Here is a 20,182-nt window from a genome sequence, read left to right as displayed (position 1 = left end):
GATCCATGCCCTGTCCTTGCCACCAAGCCTGCTGCCTGCCCCTTCACTGCCAGAACCTCATGGGTCCTTCACTGGGGGTTCCAGGGAGAAAAGGGTATCTGGGCATGTCTGCTGACTGCGCTCTACGCGCTGGCAGTGGAAGAACCCATTTCTCTGGAAATGCCAGGTCACCCACTGGTGCCATAAAAGGAACCAGAAGTCAGCGGTTCCAGGAGTCAAGGAGACTAGTAAAAAACTGTAGGAGCTGGCAATAGTTCCCAGCTCCCTATAGGATACCAAACACTTTATTTTGTTTGTTAAGGTTCCCTATGACTAAGGTCATTCACACCCCTCAGCTAATGTGAAAGCTACTCCTCACAGTGTTATACCCCACAGCAGGGGGCCAAGTCAGCCAGCGCTGCTAGGCAAGACATTAGGTTCAAAGCCAAGTAAGCTATGACCATATTTCAAAATCAGGTATGATCAGCAACTAGATATATATTTTGTGTTAACCGTCCTTGCCTGGTTTTAGCTCCAATGTACACCCAAAAAGAGCTGATAAAGACCATAGCATCAAGCCACAGCTGTCTGGACATAGTCACAGTTTCCTCTTATTAAAGTGAGAAAAAGCACTAAAATCTGGCGTGTGAAAGGGACTGATACACATGGTAGATTTAACTGATGTTTTGTTTCCTTTTTATTATTATTAAAAAAAATATTTTTACTGATTTTGAGAGAGGAAAGGAGAGGGAAAGAGAGAAATATCTATGCAAGAGGATCAGCTGCCTCCCCCACCCCCCCCACTGGGGATCAAGGCAGCATCCAGGGCATGTGCTGACAGGGCAGGGCTGATGTTTTGTTTCTTAAAGAATATCTGAAGAGCCTAGCCGGAGAGTGGCTAAGTTGGTTGAGCACTGTGGGTTGTCCTGTGCACTGAAAGGTTGCCAACCAACTGATGTTTCTTTCCCCCCTCCCCCCCATTTCCCTTCCTCTCGATAAAAAAAAAATCAATAAAACATCCTCGGATGAAGATTATTTAAAAGAGATGAAATAATTTCTTGTAAAATCAAACTATTAACCAAGGTTTTTATTCAGGGTGAAAACTTGGCATCAGCATTTTACACAGGGGACTAAAAATCACTGGGGTAAAAGCACACAATATGATGAAATGTGGAACCTGAGCATACTTACTTTTCAACAATCGACTTGGTCTGATCACGGACGATGCCAACGTAGTGATCAATCTGGGTCTTTAAAGGAAGGAAAGTGACTCAGTTGTGGCAACACACAGATTAACAATTTTCCTGAAAGCAATGTTCTTTTGTCAACTGTAATTATTTTTTAAAAAACACTACTGAATATTCTGGAAAATGAAAAATAATGCCCAGCTTTTTTTTACAGGTGTTAAAACTCCAGATTTCAGCCTGGCCGGGCGTGGCTCAGCAGTTGAGCATCGACCTTGGATCCAGGAGATCGAGGTTCGATTCCCAGTCAGGGCACATGCCCAGGTTGCGGGCTCCATCCCCAGCAGGGGGGAGTGCAGGAGGCAGCCGATCAATGACTCTCTAATCATTGATGTTTCTCTCTTCCCCTTCCTCTCTCTGAAATCAATAAAGATATAAAAAAAAAACACTCCAGATTTCAGACTTCAAATTATGCTACAAGCACCCCATACTCAGTTGCAGTAAAACTCACTAATTTCTTCTGCAGAGGTATAAGTCTAACTTGCTAGGTGCTTCCTTTAGAGACACCAGACTTATAATAGCATTTTCTGAATACTAGATAATGCGTGTCTCATCTGTTTTCTGTAATCATAAATGTATTTTGGCTCCTGGGTAAGACTAATTCATTTAATACCAAAAAAACATAAAGTCTGTTGATGGATGACTTAATCCGTAAAGAATAACCTCATAAATCTAGTATATTCTGTATATACCATTCCACAGTGCAAACACCTGTTCACACCAATGGATTCCCATACTAGCCTTAGTTTCTTTTTAGACATGAGCTTTTATTTACTTAAACATTTTTTTGAACAGATAATGCAGCCATGTGATAAAAACACAAAAGGGACACAACAAAATGTAAAAAGTAAGTCTCCCTACCCTTATCTCTCCTAGACAGTTTCTCTACTTAGAGGAAACCACTGTTACCAGTTTCTTATAGGTACTTGGCTTATAAAATCTGACTGTAGAAATAGTTAGGAGAGATTGCTCTGAATTTTTCACACCTAAAAAATGAACTAAAACTAATCACACATCAACTGGCATATCTAATTTGAAACAGGCCAAAGCTTACCTTGTACTTCTCATAGACAATTGGAACACTGAAAACGAGCAGTTCAGCTGTAAGAGAACCATGGGACATGGCAAGTGTAAGTGTGAGACAGTTACAAAGTCTCAGGACTCAAGTAACACATAGATATCCCGCCCCCCATGAAATACAGGGAAACACAGATCTTCAATATGAGAAATTCTGGCTAGATCTCTCAATTAAGGAGTTAGATACAGGTACAATGGCTACCACAGATAATTTCCAAATTATGAAAATGACTTCTACAAAAAGATCCCCATATTTAAATCAAATCTAGACTTTCCTTTGCTTCTAGCTGTTTTGATATTATTTTTTAAAATTAGGACTATTTAATAAACCTATGGCCACACACACAGGTTCCTTCAATATCTAGTTCCAGGTCTCTCTGGATGTTAAAGGCTGGGCCATACAGAAGGAGTGGAGCCATGCTGGGCATTCTCTTGGCTCTTACTCTTACCAATTACTTCTAAGAGCATGGAGACGTTTTCCTTGCCACCTTACCAAGAATCAGAAGGGTGATTCCATTGAAAACGGCACCAACATAGGTCATCAGCCACATGAAGACAGCCAGCTGTGAAGGCCAACATCAGGGGGTTAAGCAGGAATAATTATAACAAATTTCAGGTTAACCGATGCCATTTTCCTCTAGCTAATTAAGTCTCCATAAATTCAGTGATGTATGCCATAAGTTATTTCAAATGAAGGTTATCCCATTTGCACAAGACATTTGAGAGTGCATAAGAGAGTTCTGTAGTTCTCTTAGGCCCATTCCTGTCAATTACATTACTCCTGTCCTAATGTCAGTTCTCCAGGCGCAGGAGATGCGGCCTCCACTGACTCCTATCCCCATTTCACAGGCTGAGGGAGATAAGCATATAATTTTTTTTATCTGATGAAACCCTATTTATTGTTTTTCCTCTGAATTATTACCTAGTCTCTGGTTTTCCTCAGCCTCACCACCAAAACTGTAGCAGAACTAACCTTCAAGGAGTCAACCAGATCTTCTACCAGAAAGAGACGAATAAGGAGTTTCAGGGCCCTGTTGACGTGCACCATGGCAGCATTCACGTAATTATGGAAAGCTTCTGAGGACAGAGTGATGTCTACATCCAGGTAGGCTCTTCCAGAAGAAGAAACAACAGTCAGGCATTTGACATGGAAGGAAAAGACCTTTTTGTTAGCACAGCAGTTCTTTAGAGTGTGAAATTCCCCGAAGGGTGCATTTAAGAAATCTCTAGGGGCATTTTTTGCTGTCACGGGGCAGGGGTGGGCGCACCACTGCCATTTAGTGGCAGAGGCAAAGATGTCAGATGTTTACAAAGTGTGGGATAGTCCACAAAGTGTGGGACATTTTTCCCTACAGTTTTAACATATCCTCAATTTCTAAAATTGTATTTTGTTTATGCTAAACTTTACTAAGATTACCCCCACCATCATATTAAAAAATCATTACTGGAGATTACACACGTAGGTGCAAGTATCTGATGTTTTATTATGGTTTTTGTTTTTGGTGTAGTCATTTCCAAGCAATTATATGTTGACTAGAATACATACTATTTTATTATACATGGCTATTTTATCATTCCTTTATATTACAATTATGATTTTTAAAATTTTGTTTATAGATATATTACTTATTTCATTTCAAAATGATATAGGAGGCATTATAAAATATTTGTTAAACAAAAAGGGGGGGTCAACAATAAAGATAAATTTAAAAAATTAAATACTTGGTTTTGATATAAAATAGTAATAATAATAATAATAATAATAATACAAAACAAAAAGGAGGGGAGCTATTGAGTTTGACAGGACTGAAGCTACAGGAAAAGACAGACCTGGGTCTATTCCCAGAGGCCCTACATACTCAAGATGCAACCATTTGTTCGTACGCTGTTCATTCACTCAGTGCTTTGAGCACCTTCTGAGAACCACTCTGCAAGGTGCTGGGATATTAGGAAAGATAAGACTGCTTCTGCCTTACAGAGTCTACAGTCTTGTGGAAAAAACAGTGACAGGCATGTTTTTCTTTCCTATTTAGTAAAAAAATATTTACTACCAAATACAAAAGTTATAAAAATTAGTTGTTGTAATTAATACAACTTAGCAAAACACATTTTACAAACCCACAACAGTGTCATTCAAAAGGGGGAAAAACCCCAAGACATCCGAGCTTGTGGCAAAATAATAAAATTTATTCACTCATTCATTCAACAACTATTAATTTGTTAAAGCTAATCTGTAATAACTTTTCAAATGCCACATATAGTTTTAAATTAGTCCTATTTTCACCAAGAGAAAACACAAGGACCAGAGCTACAGCCAGACACCTATTCTGTCACAGTTCTGAGAGGTCACAACACGGTTTCTTTCTCTATGAGAAACAGGTTTATAAAAAACTGTCATTGCCAATGTTAACCCTTTTTATGGTTTAAGATTTTCAGATGAAAAATGTGAGGAATACAATTGTTAAAGTTACAGCACAGTCAGAAAAGTTGGAAACTGGATTCCAGAAATGCATGACCTACATTCATTAAGACTTGCCCCTGGTGTTAAGAAAACTAAAGGAGAGATAAAAAGGAAATCAGTAATAAAACCAAGGGAAAACACATCGAGTTCTGATATTACGAAGAAAGCAGCCTCAGTACCAAGATTTGAAAGTCGTTTTAAGATTTAACTATGTGGGGCTTAAACGTGTTTGGGGCCCCATCTAGCTGAGTGCTGTCCTGGATGCTGTGTTCCCTACCCTGCTCAGGAATTTAGACAGTCAGCTTTGCTCTTAAAGTGTGAGACTAGCTTGTCAAAAAGATCTTCGCTCCTAACTGGTCACTTCTTAAGGTGGTGCCATGGTTTCCAGTTGTTATTTCATGCCACTAACCAGCTGCATTAGACACTATATTCTTGATTTTTTCATCAGGTCTGACTTTTACACCTGCCCAGTGTCAGTGAACCCCATCACTAAACTGTAAAATGTTACTTGTGATCCTTCAACTCACTTGAATGGGTGGCCTTCTTCTGACTTCTGTACAGCTTGGATGACAGACCTGTAGACCCTGAAGCTGATGGTAACAGAGAGAAGAGCCAGGATGAGGTAAGAAACCACACTGATGACACTGAAAGCTGCCAGGGAAAGCAGCACGATCAGCGTGGTGCCGAAGACAAACCCAGTCTTCTTCACATCTCGCCAGAAAATCAGATCGTGCACTGTCAAAAGAAAAGGGGACATAAGTTACACAAACACCCAGGAGCCACTGGCCAGGACTGCTCTCTGGCTGCGTCCTGCACACCCGAGAAGCAGGACGCTAGCATGCAATTACAGGTGGTCCCTGCTTCAGAGAATCTGAGAGGTGAAAGTCACATTATTTCAGGGGGGTAATTCATACTGCAGAAGGTTCCTCTGGTTTCTGGACAGGTTTATAAAAACATAGGAACTTATTTTTTAGGGGTAGCTTCCTGATGTATAAGGGGGTAAAGTATCATTTACTTCAAACGTTTTAGCCAAAAGGATGGTAGAGCAAGTGTGGTAAAATCTTGATAACTGTTAACCAAGCAAACTATGAATATAGGTCAGCTGGGTCGACAAGCTATAAAACCAAAGCTGAACTGAAATGTATGAACGGGACTGGGAGCAGAGAGAGTGATGAATAAAAATAAATCAAGCTCTATTAGTGTTAGTCACAATGAAACACCAGTGTCCGCTGGTGGGTAACACTGAAGGTACTCAGGATTATGAATAGGGGGCCACTATTAAACCACCACACTTTTGAAAATAAGTGGGGATACTATTAATAATTATTAGGAAATAGGTGTAATAAATCAAGACTGTCCCGGCAACTGGGTCTTGCTGTTAGGGACATCTAAACTGTAAAAACCTAAGTTCTTCTATCTGAAGAGACCTCTAAAACTCTGGGTGTAAACTGCTAGCAATTACCTCCAATCTAGCAATGATAGTACATTTGATTTTCAATCTGTGAAGGCTGACTTCAACACTAATAACTCTATTCCAAGTTTCTTCTGTGCTATTCTTTGCTTATATAAAAAAGAACAAGGGCTGGAGAAACATGAGTTTGAGTCCTGGTAATTTTTAGCCATATTACCTTTAATATGGACACATGCCAGGGCTACGGGCTCGATCACCAGCAGGGGTGTGCAGGAGGCAGCCAATCAATGACTCTCTCATCATTGATATTTCTCTCTCTCTCTCTCCCTTCCTCTCAGAAATCAATAAAAACATTTTAAAAACCACCTTTCTGTTTCCTCATTTATAAAATGAAGAAAGTGACATCTATTTCCTGGAGTTGTTTTAAGGAATATATAAGGCTAATGCATGTAGAAAGCTTAGCTTTGTAAATGACACACAGTAACCACACAAATTTGAACTATAATCAACATGCAGCTGGCTTGGAAGACCAACTGAAGGTAAAATGAACTTGAATCTGACTCCAGCTGACCCACTGCCACCTAGTTTCTTTCCTATATTCAGCTTCAATACCCTTCTCTGAAGCCTCAACTTGCTAGAGCCAAGGGAACCTAACTTGAAACTAAGAAAACACTAAAGATATACTTCATTGTATAGAATAATCACTGGGTTCAAGATTCAGCTAGGGGATGTAACTACTAGGAGAAAGCAGTGGGTATTAGGATCACTAAGGGGAAGTCGAGAGTCCGACAGTGAGGTTGCAAAGGAGAGAGAGAAATGGGAGGCAACTCAGGCTCACCTGACTGAACAGGAACACTGAACAGAATACTATCTACTTACGAGGGCAATTCCCATAGACAGAGTCCAAGTAAAGGTATGTCACCATTCATATAACTACAGAACAGTTTCAACACAGAATGCTCAGTGATGGAACACACCGATACCATGTGCCTCCTGATGTAATGTGCTGAGGAGGACACAACATCACTTCTATGGCATTCTTGCAAAAAACATAACACCTGAACCTAATGAGAAAACACCGAACACAGACTGAGAAATAGTCTACAAAACAACCGGACTGTATTCTTAAAAAATATCAATAGTGTGAAAGGAGACTTGACAACACATATGCAGTGTGATCACAGACTGGACACTGGATACGGGGATAAAATAGCTATAAAGAACATCCTGGGGAAAACTGACAAAATTTGAATGTGGACTATGTAATTGATAAAAATACGGTATCAGTGTTAAATTTCCTAAATTTGATAAAAATTTAAGTGTACTATAAAACAAAACAAAAATATTCTTGTTCAAAAAAACACATTCCAAAGTATTTAGGGGTAAAAGGGTAAGATCTTTGCAAACAGCTCTTGAGCGGTTTGGGGGAAAACCTCTATCTATAGAGAAGAGGGAAGGAGTGATAAAGCAAAAGTGACCAACTGTTCACAACTGGTGAACTAGGCCAACGTATATGGGAGTTTTTTGTACTATGCTTGCTATTTAAATCTGAAATGTTTGAAAGAAAGAACAAGAAAGAAATGCTTAGAGGATAAGGCTGTGATCCAGAGAATAGAAGAACATGCTGTATCAGAGAAGGGAAAAGGGACAGATGCTAAATGCAAGTAAATCTACCTTCCAGCAAATCAGAAAAACCACCCTGTCCTCATGAACTTTACTGCCATCTGCTGGAAACTGTCCCAAGGAATACTCAAACCTACACTGGTTAGCACATATGAATGGTGCCCCCAGAGGGGTGCGGTACGCAACCTGCGTAACAGGTCAGAAGGCCAGCTGGAGCTGCATCTGTAGTGAGAGAAGGGGAGAGTGGCATGAGATGAGGCTGGAGCCGCGGGAGAGGCTGGGCTGGCTCGTGGGGCTCTTTCACAGAGCAAGGGAAGGAGCTTGCATTTACTTCAGCTGAATGCGAAGTCACTAGAGAATGTCAAGCAGAAGAACAAGACATGTTTTAAGGAGAGAAACTTTTTACTGCGGCAGACAGCAAATGGACTGGGAGGGGGCAAGAGTGAGGACAGAGAGGCTCCCCAGGAGGCTAATATGGGGGTTCAAGTGAGAGCTGATGGTTACTTAGATTAGGATGGGGGCAGGCAGGATGGAGATGAGTGGGACAATATGAGTTATATTTTTGAGGCAGAACAGGCAGAACTTGATGGACTGGATGTGGAAGGTGATGAAATATGAATGACACCTAAGTGTGGGGCCTGAGCAAAAGCAGTGTAATTTGCGGAGGTGAGGAAGAGCAGAGTACACAGTGTTAATTTTGGGATGCATGTTTAGAGATATCCATTACTAAAGTGGCGGGCAGATCCACCAGTGTGGAGCACACAGGGCAAGCCTGACCTGGAGACACGAAATGGATGAGGTTACCTGGTACTGACAGGGGAGGCGGCCCAGGTCCTACCTCTGAGGCGCTCCAACATTTAGCAGTTCACTCAAGAAGAGGCACTGGTGAAAGGAAACGGAGGAAATAACCAGAGAGGTGGGGGCTAACTAGGAGAGTGCGGTACCACAGAGTTGAGTGGAGTGCTCTGAGGAGGAGGGTGTGGAAACTGGCTAATCTGGCTGTGGTTGAATGAAGAAAAGTGACCCTGAATTTGGAACATGGAGATGGTGATCTGATCAAAGCTGTTCAGGGGAGTGATGGGAACACGAGCATCTGGAGGGAGCTGAAGAGGAATCAGTGAGACATGGAGGCAATGAGAGAAAATGCCTAAGAACTTGAGCTCTGAAGGGGAGCAGAGACATCTGGAGCCAAGGGATCATTTTTTAAAGATGGAAAAACACTTTAAAGCATGATTATATGCAGAAACAAATAGGAAGAGACAAGGTGGGGGCAGAAGCAGTGAAGACCAGAATGGAGGGATGAAGATCCAGAGCCCAGCTGAAAGGCTGACCCTGTAACACAGTGAACAGGATTAAGAGACACAGGCCTACCCACAGACCTGAAGATTGGAAGAAGAGGGGCTTCTTTCTGAATGCTTCTATTTTCTCAACAAAAAGGAGCTGAGATCACTAGCTGGGTGGGGTCAGGGGTCAAAGAAGGTTTACGGAGAGAGATTAAGATATAAAATGGTTATTTCAGAAAAGTGAGAAAGTGTCTTAGAGCTCTTAGAAGAAAACACTATTTATCTTTGTGACCTTAGGCAATGGCTTCTCAGATATGATACCAAAAGCACAAGTGACAAAAGAGAAAAGAAAAAAAAAAGATAAATTGGATTATATCAAAATTAAAAACCTCTGTGCTGTAAATGATACCAAGAAAGTGACAAGATACTCAAAAAATAACAGTATATTTGCAAAGTATGTATCTGGTAAAGTATCTGTGTCCAGCTATATAAAGAATTATATATAACTCAATAAAAAGAAAATTAGCCCAACTGAAAAATGAACAAAGGATCTGAAATTTCTCCAAAGATATACAAATGGCCAATAAGCACATTAAAAGATGCTCAGCATCACTAGTCATCAGGGAAATGCAAATCAAAACCACAATGAACCTACTAGGATGGCTCTAGTAAGTACAATAACAAATATTGGTAAGAATGCGAAGAAACTGGAGCCTACCTTCCTGTGGGAATGAAAAATGGTGCAGCTGCTTCAGAGAACAATCTGACAGCTCATCCAAAAGTTAAATGTGGTTATTATATGACCCAGCAAATGCCCAAGAGAAATAAAATAAAAACATATGTCAACACAAGAAACTGTGCACACCAACGTTCATAGAAGCATTATTCATAACAGCCACAAAGTGGAAACAATTTGAACATCTATCAACTGATGAATGAATGCACAAATAAAGAGTAGTATATCCATACAATGGGATTACTCAGCAATGAAAAGGAATGAATTTGGCTTGACATACTACAACATGAATAAAGCTTGAAAACATTAAGGCTAAATCAAAAAGCCAATTACAAAAGACCACATGCTATATGATTTCATTTATATAAAACATCAGGAATAAACAAATCTATAGAGACAGAAAGTAAATTATAGTTGTTTAGGGTTGTTGTAATGGTGGAAAATGAGGAGTGGCTGCTAACAGGTATGGAGTTTCTTTGTGGTGGGGGCACTAAAATGTTCTAAAATTGGACGGTGTTAATGATTTAAAAAAACACACCAAAAAACACCATTTAGCTGTACACTTTAAACAGATGAATTTCACAGTATGTGAACTATATTTCAATAAAGGTTTTTTTTTAAAAAAAAGAAAAATATGCAATTATAGTCAGGTGTTTTAACACCCTCTCTCAATAATTAGTAGAAAGAGTAGCCAAAAAAATCAAAAAGGATATAGAAGACTTGAACACTCCACACAACAACAGAACATACATTCTTTTCATTGGAACATTTACCAAGATAAAACAAATCCTGGGCCATGAAACAGGCCCAATAAATTTGAAAGGATTCAAGTCCCTTCTATGTTTTCTGACTACAAGGTAATTACAGAAAGAACAATAACAGAAAAGTCTTGGGGAAACACCTAATATTTGTAAATTAAACAATATACTTTCTAAACAACCCATGAATCAAAAAAGAAAAATCAGTAGAAAAATCAGAAAGTATTTTAAACTGAGTAAAAAAATCAAAATTTGTGGGATCCAGTTAAAACAGTACATAGTATAAAGGTGCCTATATTAGAAAAGAAGAAAGATGACAAATCAGCAATCTCAGCTTCAACCTTAGAAAGCTAGAAAAAGAACAACCTGAACCAAGTAAATAGAAGAAAGGAAATAATAAAAATCAGAGCAGAAATCAATAAAACCGGTAACAGAAAAACAACAGAGAAAAATCAATGAGGCCCTAGCTAGGTAGCTCAGTTGGTTAGAGCATTGTCCTGATATGCCAAGGTTGTTGTATCAGAACAACCAGCTAGTCAGGGCACATACAAGAATCAACCAATAAATGCATAAATAAGTGGAAGAACAAATTGATCTTTCTCAAATAAATAAAAAACAAAGTCAATAAAACCAAAGTTGGTTCTTTGAGAATAACAACAAAATAGATAAAACTCTAGCTAGACTGATCAAGAAAAAGTGAAATACACAAATTGTCAATATTAAGAATGAGAGAAATAATATCCCTATAGATTCTACAGACATTACAAAAATAAGAGAATATTATCAACAATATTAATAAATTAGACAATTTTAGACGAAGCAGACAAATTCCTTCGAAGACACAAACTACCAAAGCTCACTCAAGAAATAGATAAACTGGGCCCTGGCCAGTGTGGCTCAGTTGGTTGGTGTGTTGTCCCATACCATAAAGAGGCAACTGATCGATGTTTCTCTCTCACATCAGTGTTTCTCTCTCTCTCCCCTTCTGTCTAAAATCAATTAAAAAAATACACATATTCTCAATTAAGGGAAAAAAATTTTTTAAAAATGAAGATTGGTTTAACATTCATAAACCATTCAATATAACTCATCATATCAACAAACTAAAAAGAATAACTATATGGTCATTTAAAAAGATACAGAAAAGGTATTTAACAAAAATCCAATACCCCTTCAAGATAAAACCTCTCCGCAAACTAGGTTATAGAAAAAGTGTCCTCAATTTTTAAAAAAAAATATCTTTATTGATTTCACAGAGAGGAAGGGAGAGGGAAAGAGAGAGATAGAAACATCAATGATGAGAGAGTCATTGATCAGCCACCTTCTGCACGTCCCCAGTGGGGATTGAGCCCGCAACCTGGGCATGTGCCCCAGCCGGGAATTGAACCCCAATCTCCTGGATCCTAGGTTGATGCTCAACCACTGAGCCACTCCTGGCGGGGCTGTTCTCAATTTGATAAAGGGAACCTAGAGCTAACATATTTAATAAAAGACAAGGATGTTCTCTCCTATTAAACACTGTATTAGAGTCTCTAGTCTGTATAATAAGTCAGGAAAAATAAAAGACATCCAAACTGGAAAGGAAGAAGTAAAGCTGTCATTTTTCACTGATGGAATAACTGCCTATGCAGAAAATCTGATGGAATCCAGTAAGAACTAAAAAGTGAGTATAGCAAGACTGCAGACTATAAGGTCAAAATACAAAATCAATTATATTTCCACATATTAGTATTAACCACTCAGAAACTGAGTTAAAAATACCATTTAAAATAGCATGAAGAATACGAAAACACTTGGGCATAAGTCTAGCCAAAGTTGTGTAAGACATGTATACTTAAATCTATAAAACACTGTTGAGAAACTAATGAAGTCCAAAGTTAACAGAATACTAGACTGCTTTCATGGTTAAAAGACTAAAAATTGCTAAGATGTTAACTGTCCCCAAATTTATCTATAATTCTATGTAATTCCAATCACAATTTTTTTAGGTATTTTTTTATTGTAAAAATAGACAGTGATTCTAAAATTCCTATGAAAATGCAAAAAACCTACTGTTGTGTCTCAATATGTTTCAAGTCTTGTGCTGTACTAATTATGCCTTTTATTTCTTAGAATCCATTTCATTACATAACACACACTTTTTATAACTTTATGTAAGCAAAAGCAGTAATTTCACAGTTATCTTATTTTGCTAATGACAGATGAAGCATCAAAGAATGTCTGTATTCACCAAGAGTATTTATACTGCTGGTACAATTATGAGTGATTCCTTCCTATTATTTTTCAAATCTTCTATAATGTGACCTTATTCCTTTTATTTTAAAAACTTTAAAGGATGTCTACCTCTTGCCCATAATAAAAGATGCCAGCTGCAGTACCCTTCTTACACCAAAAGGGGGCACTAACACATCCAATTGTAATCTCAAGGTTAAGGAGAAATACTGGTCCCTGCCATTTTAAGAGAAAACAGCAGGGAACCTTGTTGATTCTCTCTACCCACTGATTTTTATCGCTGAATTTTGGGGAAGCCCTTGATTTAACTCCAACTTCAGCCATTCCCAAAGGTGAGTTGTCTTGAATCTACTCTCTCAAGCAGAAAGGCTATTCAAATGCTTATTTTGAAACCGAGTAAGTGTGCAAGAAAATGTCTAGTTTAATAGTCAATCAGCTTTTAACTTCATTTTTAAGAATAAATCTCCACCTAAAGGATCAGTGCAACATATTCTATCTTCCGTGCACTAGGTTTTTCCAAATTTGTAAATATATGGTACATGTCAAAGAGAATTTAAATGTGGCTGAAAGAACTTAAAAAAACACACACACAAGGATTTATGGCCACAAAAGGAAAATTGTTCATTAATAAAGGGGAAACAGATAGTTAACTTTTTATATGAACCATTATTTATGTAAATATACAGACATTTTCACACAGATTATTTTTCTTTGGTTACTTTTATATGAATAGTTCAAAGTAAATGATGCCATTTTTGAGTTGCAAGACACATTGGATGTGTTCACAAACTCAGATCCAAATTTTGTGGCTGCTACAGATTTATCCTTAACTAAAGATATGGCACAGAAGAATCAAGACAGAATACAAAGCTATCACTGTCAAAGACAGCCACGAATGCACCTGGCCAGCAGGTCAAAGAAATTTGTAGGAACCCCTTTCCAACTAGCATTCCTGTCAGGAAAAAAAGTTTTTCATTCATTAAAATAACCTATCATCCCCTTTGCCCTCAATTTCAGATTTATAAAGCACAGAAAACAAAATGGCATTGACTGCCCTTACCCAACAGAAAAGCCAGGTGGATGTGAAAGTGCAAACTTTTGAACCAAGTTAATAAAGAATACGATTAAAGATACCAAATGCAGTGCCGAAATCCTAATGGAATGGGTAAAGGCATAAAACTCTCGCTAAATTTGTTATTTCTGGATTCTGTTTCCTTGATCTCTCTGTTGGCTCTTTTGCAAGTACCACACTGTCTTTATTACTGAAGTTTTATAATGTCATTTTTTCCCCCTTTTAAAATAATGTCTTGATGTGAATATTCCAAGTCCTCCAATTTTGTTATTTTTCAAGATGGCTTCGTATTTGCTAGGTTCTACATATTTCCATAGACATTTCAGAATGAGCTTGTCAATTTCTAAAGAAAAATTCTTCTGTATTGTATTGAATCTATAGATGAATTTGAGTAGGACTGAGATGTTAACAATATTGAGGCTTCCATCTCATGAACACAGCATAGCTCTACTCCTAGCGACAGTTCTTTGGCTTCTCTCTGCAGTTTTGTAGTTTTTAGTATAGAGGTCTTGCACATTTTGGGGGGTTAAGTTTATTCCTATTTTATGATTTTGATGCCACTGTAAATGAAACTTTAAAAAATTCATTTCTGATTATTTGTTGCTAGTATATAACAAATAAAACTGAGTTTTGTGTATTAACCTAATATCCTGTAACCTTGCTAAATTCACTTATTACTCCTACTAGTTGCTTTGCAAATTTGTTAGAGTTTTCTATGCACACAATCATGTCACCTGAAAACTGAGACAGTTTAACACCTTCTTTTCCAGTTTTTGTTTTTTAAAAAAAAGTCTTCATTGATTTCAGAGAGGAAAGGAGGAGTGATACAGAAACATCAATGATGAGAGAGAGTCATTGATCGGCTGCCTCCTGCCGCCCCACTGAGGATCAAGCCTGCAACCCAGGCACGTGCCCTGACCAGGAATCAAAGACGCGATCTCCTGGATCCTAGGTCGATGCTCCACCGCTTAGCCACACCCGGCCGGGCTCTCTTTTTTCCTTGATTAATCAAGAAATCAAATTTTGTTGATCTTTTCCAAAAACAAAATTTTGGCATTGTTAATTTTTTTATTCCATTGATTTCTGCTTTTACCTTTATAATTCCCTTCCTTCTACTTACTTTGGGTGTACTTTGGTCTTCTTTTTCTAGCTTCTTAAGTTAAAACCTTAGATCATTGGATTTAGATACTTTTCTCTTCTAACCTAAGTATTTAGAGCTGTAAGTTTCCCTTTCAGCACTGTGTTCCCCAAATTTGACATACTGTATTGTATTTTCATTGTCATTCAGTTTAAAACATTTACATTTTTTCTTGTGATTTCATTAAGCTATAGATTATGTAAAAGTGCATTTGCTTAATTTCTAAATATTTGGGAATTTTCCTAGTTTTTGATCTTATTTTCCTTGTTTTAAAATTTCATTTCATTATGGTCTTAGAACATATTTTGTATTATCATAATCCTTTAAATTTCCTGAGTTGTCTTATGGCCTAACATATTGTCTATATTAGTGAATGTACATCTTCTACACTTGGAAAAGAACTAAAGACTGATACATCTTACTGAAGTAGTTTATATTTTAAAAGATTTATTTAAAAAGTATGATAATTTTAAAAGGTTTTCAATTCTGAAACCCACAAAGAAAGACCTGTCATCTTCTTGGTCTAATTATACTGGTCTTCCTTAATTATCATCTAAAAATATCTACTAATCATAGAATTTGGTCAGTGACAAATATCTTAAATTTCCACAGCCCTTTTTACTTCTCACACTAAATAACTCAGTTGAGAATTACTAATTAATATGTACATAGAACTTTATTTACTACAACGCTATAAAGCAGGGCAAAATAATTATCACCATATTAACAAGGTAGATGCTGAACCTGTTAGGCCAGTTGTCCAAAGTCACACTAAGCAGGAACTTGCGAGAATTAGACACTGGAGGTCTGGTATCCTAATTTCTATTTGCCTCATCACTCAAAAGAACTACTGTAAGAATGGTAACAACTCATGAAGAAACCTAAGATACACCAGAGTCAGAGAATCATATTATTGAAATGATATTAGAGATCATCTACTTTGCCTGGCAGGGGTGTCTCAGTGGTTGAGTCTGAGACCAGAAACCATGAGGTTACCCAGTAGATTCCCAGTAAGGGAACATGCCTGAGTTTCAGGGTTGATCTCCAGTAGGGAGCAGCTGATCGATGATGTTTCTCTCTTATCGATGTTTCTATCTCTATCCCTCTCCCTTCTCTCTCTCTAAAAGTCAATAAAAACATATTTAAAAAATAAAGATCATCTACTTCAACATCCTCATTTTACAGATAAGGAAAATGAAGCCCCAAAAGGTGATGTAACTTAATTGTTCAATGTCACACTTCTAGACACAGTAAAATAACAATGAGAATTTAGCATTTCTAAACCCAAGTTCAATAATCTTCAATTAACAGAAAATAACAGCTATCCTTTACCGCCATTTCAAAATTTTCAGTTTATAATAAAGCCTCCATGTTTTCATTGATAATTAACAATTCATTCACTTAATTAACAAATAATTATCCAGCCAGGCCCTATACTTGATGCTAAATGAACATCTACTGTCCTAAGCACTGTGTTACTTGTATTTTCACATTTCACCCTCACAATACTATTATAAATTATTACCTCTATTTTAAGGATTAACATTTAGGAAGATCAAGTTATCTGCCCATAGTCTTTAGTCAGGAAATGCCTTTATAAAAGGTAAATGGTACCCTTCTGCCACAGCAGCCATGGCTCTGCAGTACCCTATGGACATGGGCCTCAACAATGGCCACAAAGTGACCAAAAATGTCAGGAAGCAGAGGCACAGCCAGGGTCTCGGACACCTCACCAAGCACATCAAGTTAGTGCAAGTGGTCAGGGACAAGATCTGAGAGGTGTGTGATTCACTCCTTATGAGGGGCACCCCCATGGGAGGAGCTGAGCAGTGTTCTGGCTGCAAGAGAAGAGGAAACCAGTTGCTAAGGACTGAGGCCCCTCCCCACTCTGTGCATAATAAAACCTTACAGAAAAAAGGGCAAGTGGTAAACACATAAGTTTATACTAACAATCTCATTTTTGTTTTAAATATTGTAACTCCCTGTATGATTTCACTTGAAAAAAGGGATCTATTGTCAAAAGTCTGAAAAACCATAGATGCCCACATAGCACCTAACACTGACCATAAAGTACAGAAGTTGGTATCATTTTGAGGATGACGGTCCTTTTGGAGGGCCTTATATATCCTTTTTTTCTTACACTTTCCAAGACCCCAGAACAGATAGCATTTGAAGTAATTTAACTGAAGGCAACTGCTAGGAAAGTAATCATTCAAATAAAAAGAAGATAAGGGGAAGGGCTTCCAGTATCATATAATGAGTTTGGCCTGAAGAATATTAAATAAGGTCCAAAGTAGAAGAATTCATGAGTTGTCTTAAGTATTACTCACAAAATAGTACTAAAATACAGGTTACCTACTTTCAGAGCATAAAATCTCTATGGTATAAGATGAAATTAATTAAAAATTTCATTTACTGTCTATCCCAGCAGGGATTCCTTTATCTTTGATTGCCAAATAGATTTCTCAAGGCCCAAAGCCAAAAACCCAAGTGCTAAGTAGTGCTATTATTATGGAGATTTAAAATAAGCTTTGTAAATAAGTTAGAGCATAAAGATATTCTTAAAAAGTGTTCACCCTAGGGTCAACCAATAAGGAAAGGAAAACCTAGAAAAAACTGGAGTAAAAAAAATTTTATTTTAGAATATTAATTTTAACAAGTAGTCTACTGCTTTGGGAAATATTTGTATAAGAAAACCAAATCCAGCAACCATTAAAAAAAAAAAAAAATCTACCTTTCCCCAAATTTACAGTGTGTTTTTATCCTAGCCATAATTTTGGTGATACAAATCAGAGACTAAGAAAAATGGCACTCTGATAAATAATCAATCATAGCAGAATTAACCACATGCAGTATTTCTAATGTAAATGGTTACCTGAGAAGTCTGTCAGAAGTCTTGCTAGGACATGCTTGTTTACCAGTTCAGTCTTGCTAAGGCTGGAAAGAAAACCTACACTAGTAGCTTCTTTGATAACAGTGGGCTTTTTGGAAATCCCAATATCAGATCCAGTCTTGACATCTGTGGATTCTAGGACATCATGTGATCCCTGTGGATGAGAAGATTCTGGAGCAAATGTGAAAGTCTGTTTGAGTATTTCTTCAGAAGGAGATTCTACTTTATCCTGTGTGGGAGCAGACTTCTCAACCTGCCTTTCATTCAGTTCTTTAAGGGCTTTGATTGTGAGCTGTTCCTGTTCGAAGTCAAGAGATGCTACTGAAGTACCTTGGATGGGGAAAACATCCAGAAGCTCGTTTCCACTTGGTTTTTTGTTTTGTTGAGAGTATTTGCTTTTTATGTCTTTAATTTCAGAACCTCCTGACTCACTTTCATGCAAGACTTCTACAGGAGTTGTTGTTTTGAAGTCTGTTGTCTTCTTTGATGTTGCTTCAAATGCATTTCCTTCACTTTTATCTACTATTCCTTTCTCCCTGGTTTCTGTAAAAGCTACTATCAGGTCCTCTGGGGAAGAATCATCTATATCTTTAATACTTTTTCCATGTAATGACTCCAAATAGGCAGAGGCTGTCACATTTAGTGAAAATCCTGTCTCATTAAAAACATTTGAAGATGTTCCTGAAGGAAGTTTTTGGTCCTCAGTTTCAACAAACTTTTCAGGAATAATTTCACTCATTCTGTCTGACTGTTTCACATCTCCTGACATGATGTTCATATCGCGTACTTGGGAACATGCCACCATACCAGCTGGACTCCTTTTAAGAATATCAGGCTGAACTTTTGGCTCAGAGTCATTGATCGACCCTTCAAAGTTTTCAGATGTTTTGGTTTCCCTATTATAATTAAGAATCTCTTTGATTTCTCTTTCATCTGCTTTTACAATAGCACTAGAAATGGAAATACGTTTTTCAGCCTGAATTTTGTTACTTTCAAATGAAGTATCGGCTGTGATGTCCTCTATTACTGTGTCATCAGACTCACCAGAACTATCGGCCTCTGTCCCTTCTCCCAACACAGAGCTCTGCCAGTTCATTTCACCTTTCAGGTGGCCATCAGGTAAAACCACATTCACTGTGGCCACTCCAGAACCCAAAGAGACACATTTCTCAAATGGAGACCCAGGTAACTCTGAAAGTGTGTCATCTTGTTTCTGCATATTGCCTCGAACACCTCTGATATTGGCGTCTGTTATGGAATTGAAACAGTCTGGTATAGGTTTTTCAATGACAGCATTTTCTTGTGGGAGAGATGATTCTGCCCAGTCATCTGTTGACTTAGTGGTGGGAGTGCTCCCAGTAATAGAACATACAGGAATTTTCTGATGAGTGTTAGTTTTAAGATTTACAACTGGAATTTTTGAATTATATTCACTCATGTCAAGTCCTGTAGCTTTTGTGATATAGTCAGATTTATCGCTCTGCTGTTTCACTTGGGGAACCAAATCCCAAGTCAGTATCTCATTAGTAAAGTTATGCATATCACTCACACATCTAGACACCTCTTCCAGCGCTGCAGTTGTGTGTGAAAACTGTCTAGTAAGCAATGCAGAGGTTGGGTAACGCCCTGCCTCTTTATTTCTTAGTGGAAATACTTTGTCATTAGACTCTGAAATGTCTGCAGATGATTCTCTATCAGTGTGCATTGCCCAGCTACCAAAATCATTTGCGTTCTCCTTATATGTATCTTTAAATTCTTTGTCAAATGCTGCTTTGTCAATAATTACTTCAAACGGTGACTCAGGGGAATCCTTTTCGGCGATCCCAGCTCCCGGAACTGTGCATGGGGACAAGGAGCGTGCGCAAATGCCTCCTGCCTGGGACGGCTCAGTGTGTGGTTTCTGGGCAGTGAGCACAGTGAACTTGTCATCAGCATCCAAGGCAGTTTTGTCATCCCTACTTGGTATCTCATGTGGGTTCTTGGACTCTTGATCTTTATTTATTTGCTCCTCCATTTGAACAACTTCCTTTGAGAGAAAAGCAAGACGATCTGGGAAACCAGCTGGAATGGAAGGATGGTTACCGTGACCTCCTTCTGCAACAGAAACTGGGGAGTTGGCTCCGTCTTTACTGGTCCCCTGAGGCTTTTCCATCTCTTTCACATCTAGCAGAGCCAAGCAGTCTTTCCCTTTTCCTTCTTTGGCTAAAGCAGGCTGGCTGCCTAACTCTTTGCTTTGTTCTCCATGTAGTACTGCAAGGTCAGTGTTACATGTTTC

The 20,182-nt window shown here is 38.1% G+C and overlaps 1 protein-coding gene across 2 annotated transcripts in view; it reads right to left on the bottom strand.

The window, feature by feature from the left end:
- Positions 1-20,182, bottom strand: part of RTN3 (reticulon 3) — a 41,710-nt gene that overhangs the window by 466 nt on the left and 21,062 nt on the right. Inside the window, exons 2-7 of one of the 2 annotated variants that reach the window (XM_087821938.1) lie at positions 17,890-19,968; positions 5,289-5,496; positions 3,274-3,412; positions 2,794-2,863; positions 2,278-2,324; positions 1,171-1,229 (exon numbers count right to left, since the gene is read on the bottom strand). In XM_087821938.1, the coding sequence (XP_087678064.1) occupies positions 1,171-1,229; positions 2,278-2,324; positions 2,794-2,863; positions 3,274-3,412; positions 5,289-5,496; positions 17,890-19,968 (2,602 nt within the window). The remainder of the gene's footprint in view (positions 1-1,170; positions 1,230-2,277; positions 2,325-2,793; positions 2,864-3,273; positions 3,413-5,288; positions 5,497-17,889; positions 19,969-20,182) is intronic. The other variant, XM_087821936.1, reaches the window with a different exon arrangement.

The sequence above is a fragment of the Miniopterus natalensis genome, chromosome 11 (genome assembly GCF_054644295.1).
Source record: "Miniopterus natalensis isolate mMinNat1 chromosome 11, mMinNat1.hap1, whole genome shotgun sequence".
Lineage (NCBI taxonomy): Eukaryota > Metazoa > Chordata > Mammalia > Chiroptera > Miniopteridae > Miniopterus > Miniopterus natalensis.
The sequence above is the reverse complement of the archived record's forward strand: the minus strand, read 5'-3'. Positions and strand labels throughout refer to the sequence as shown.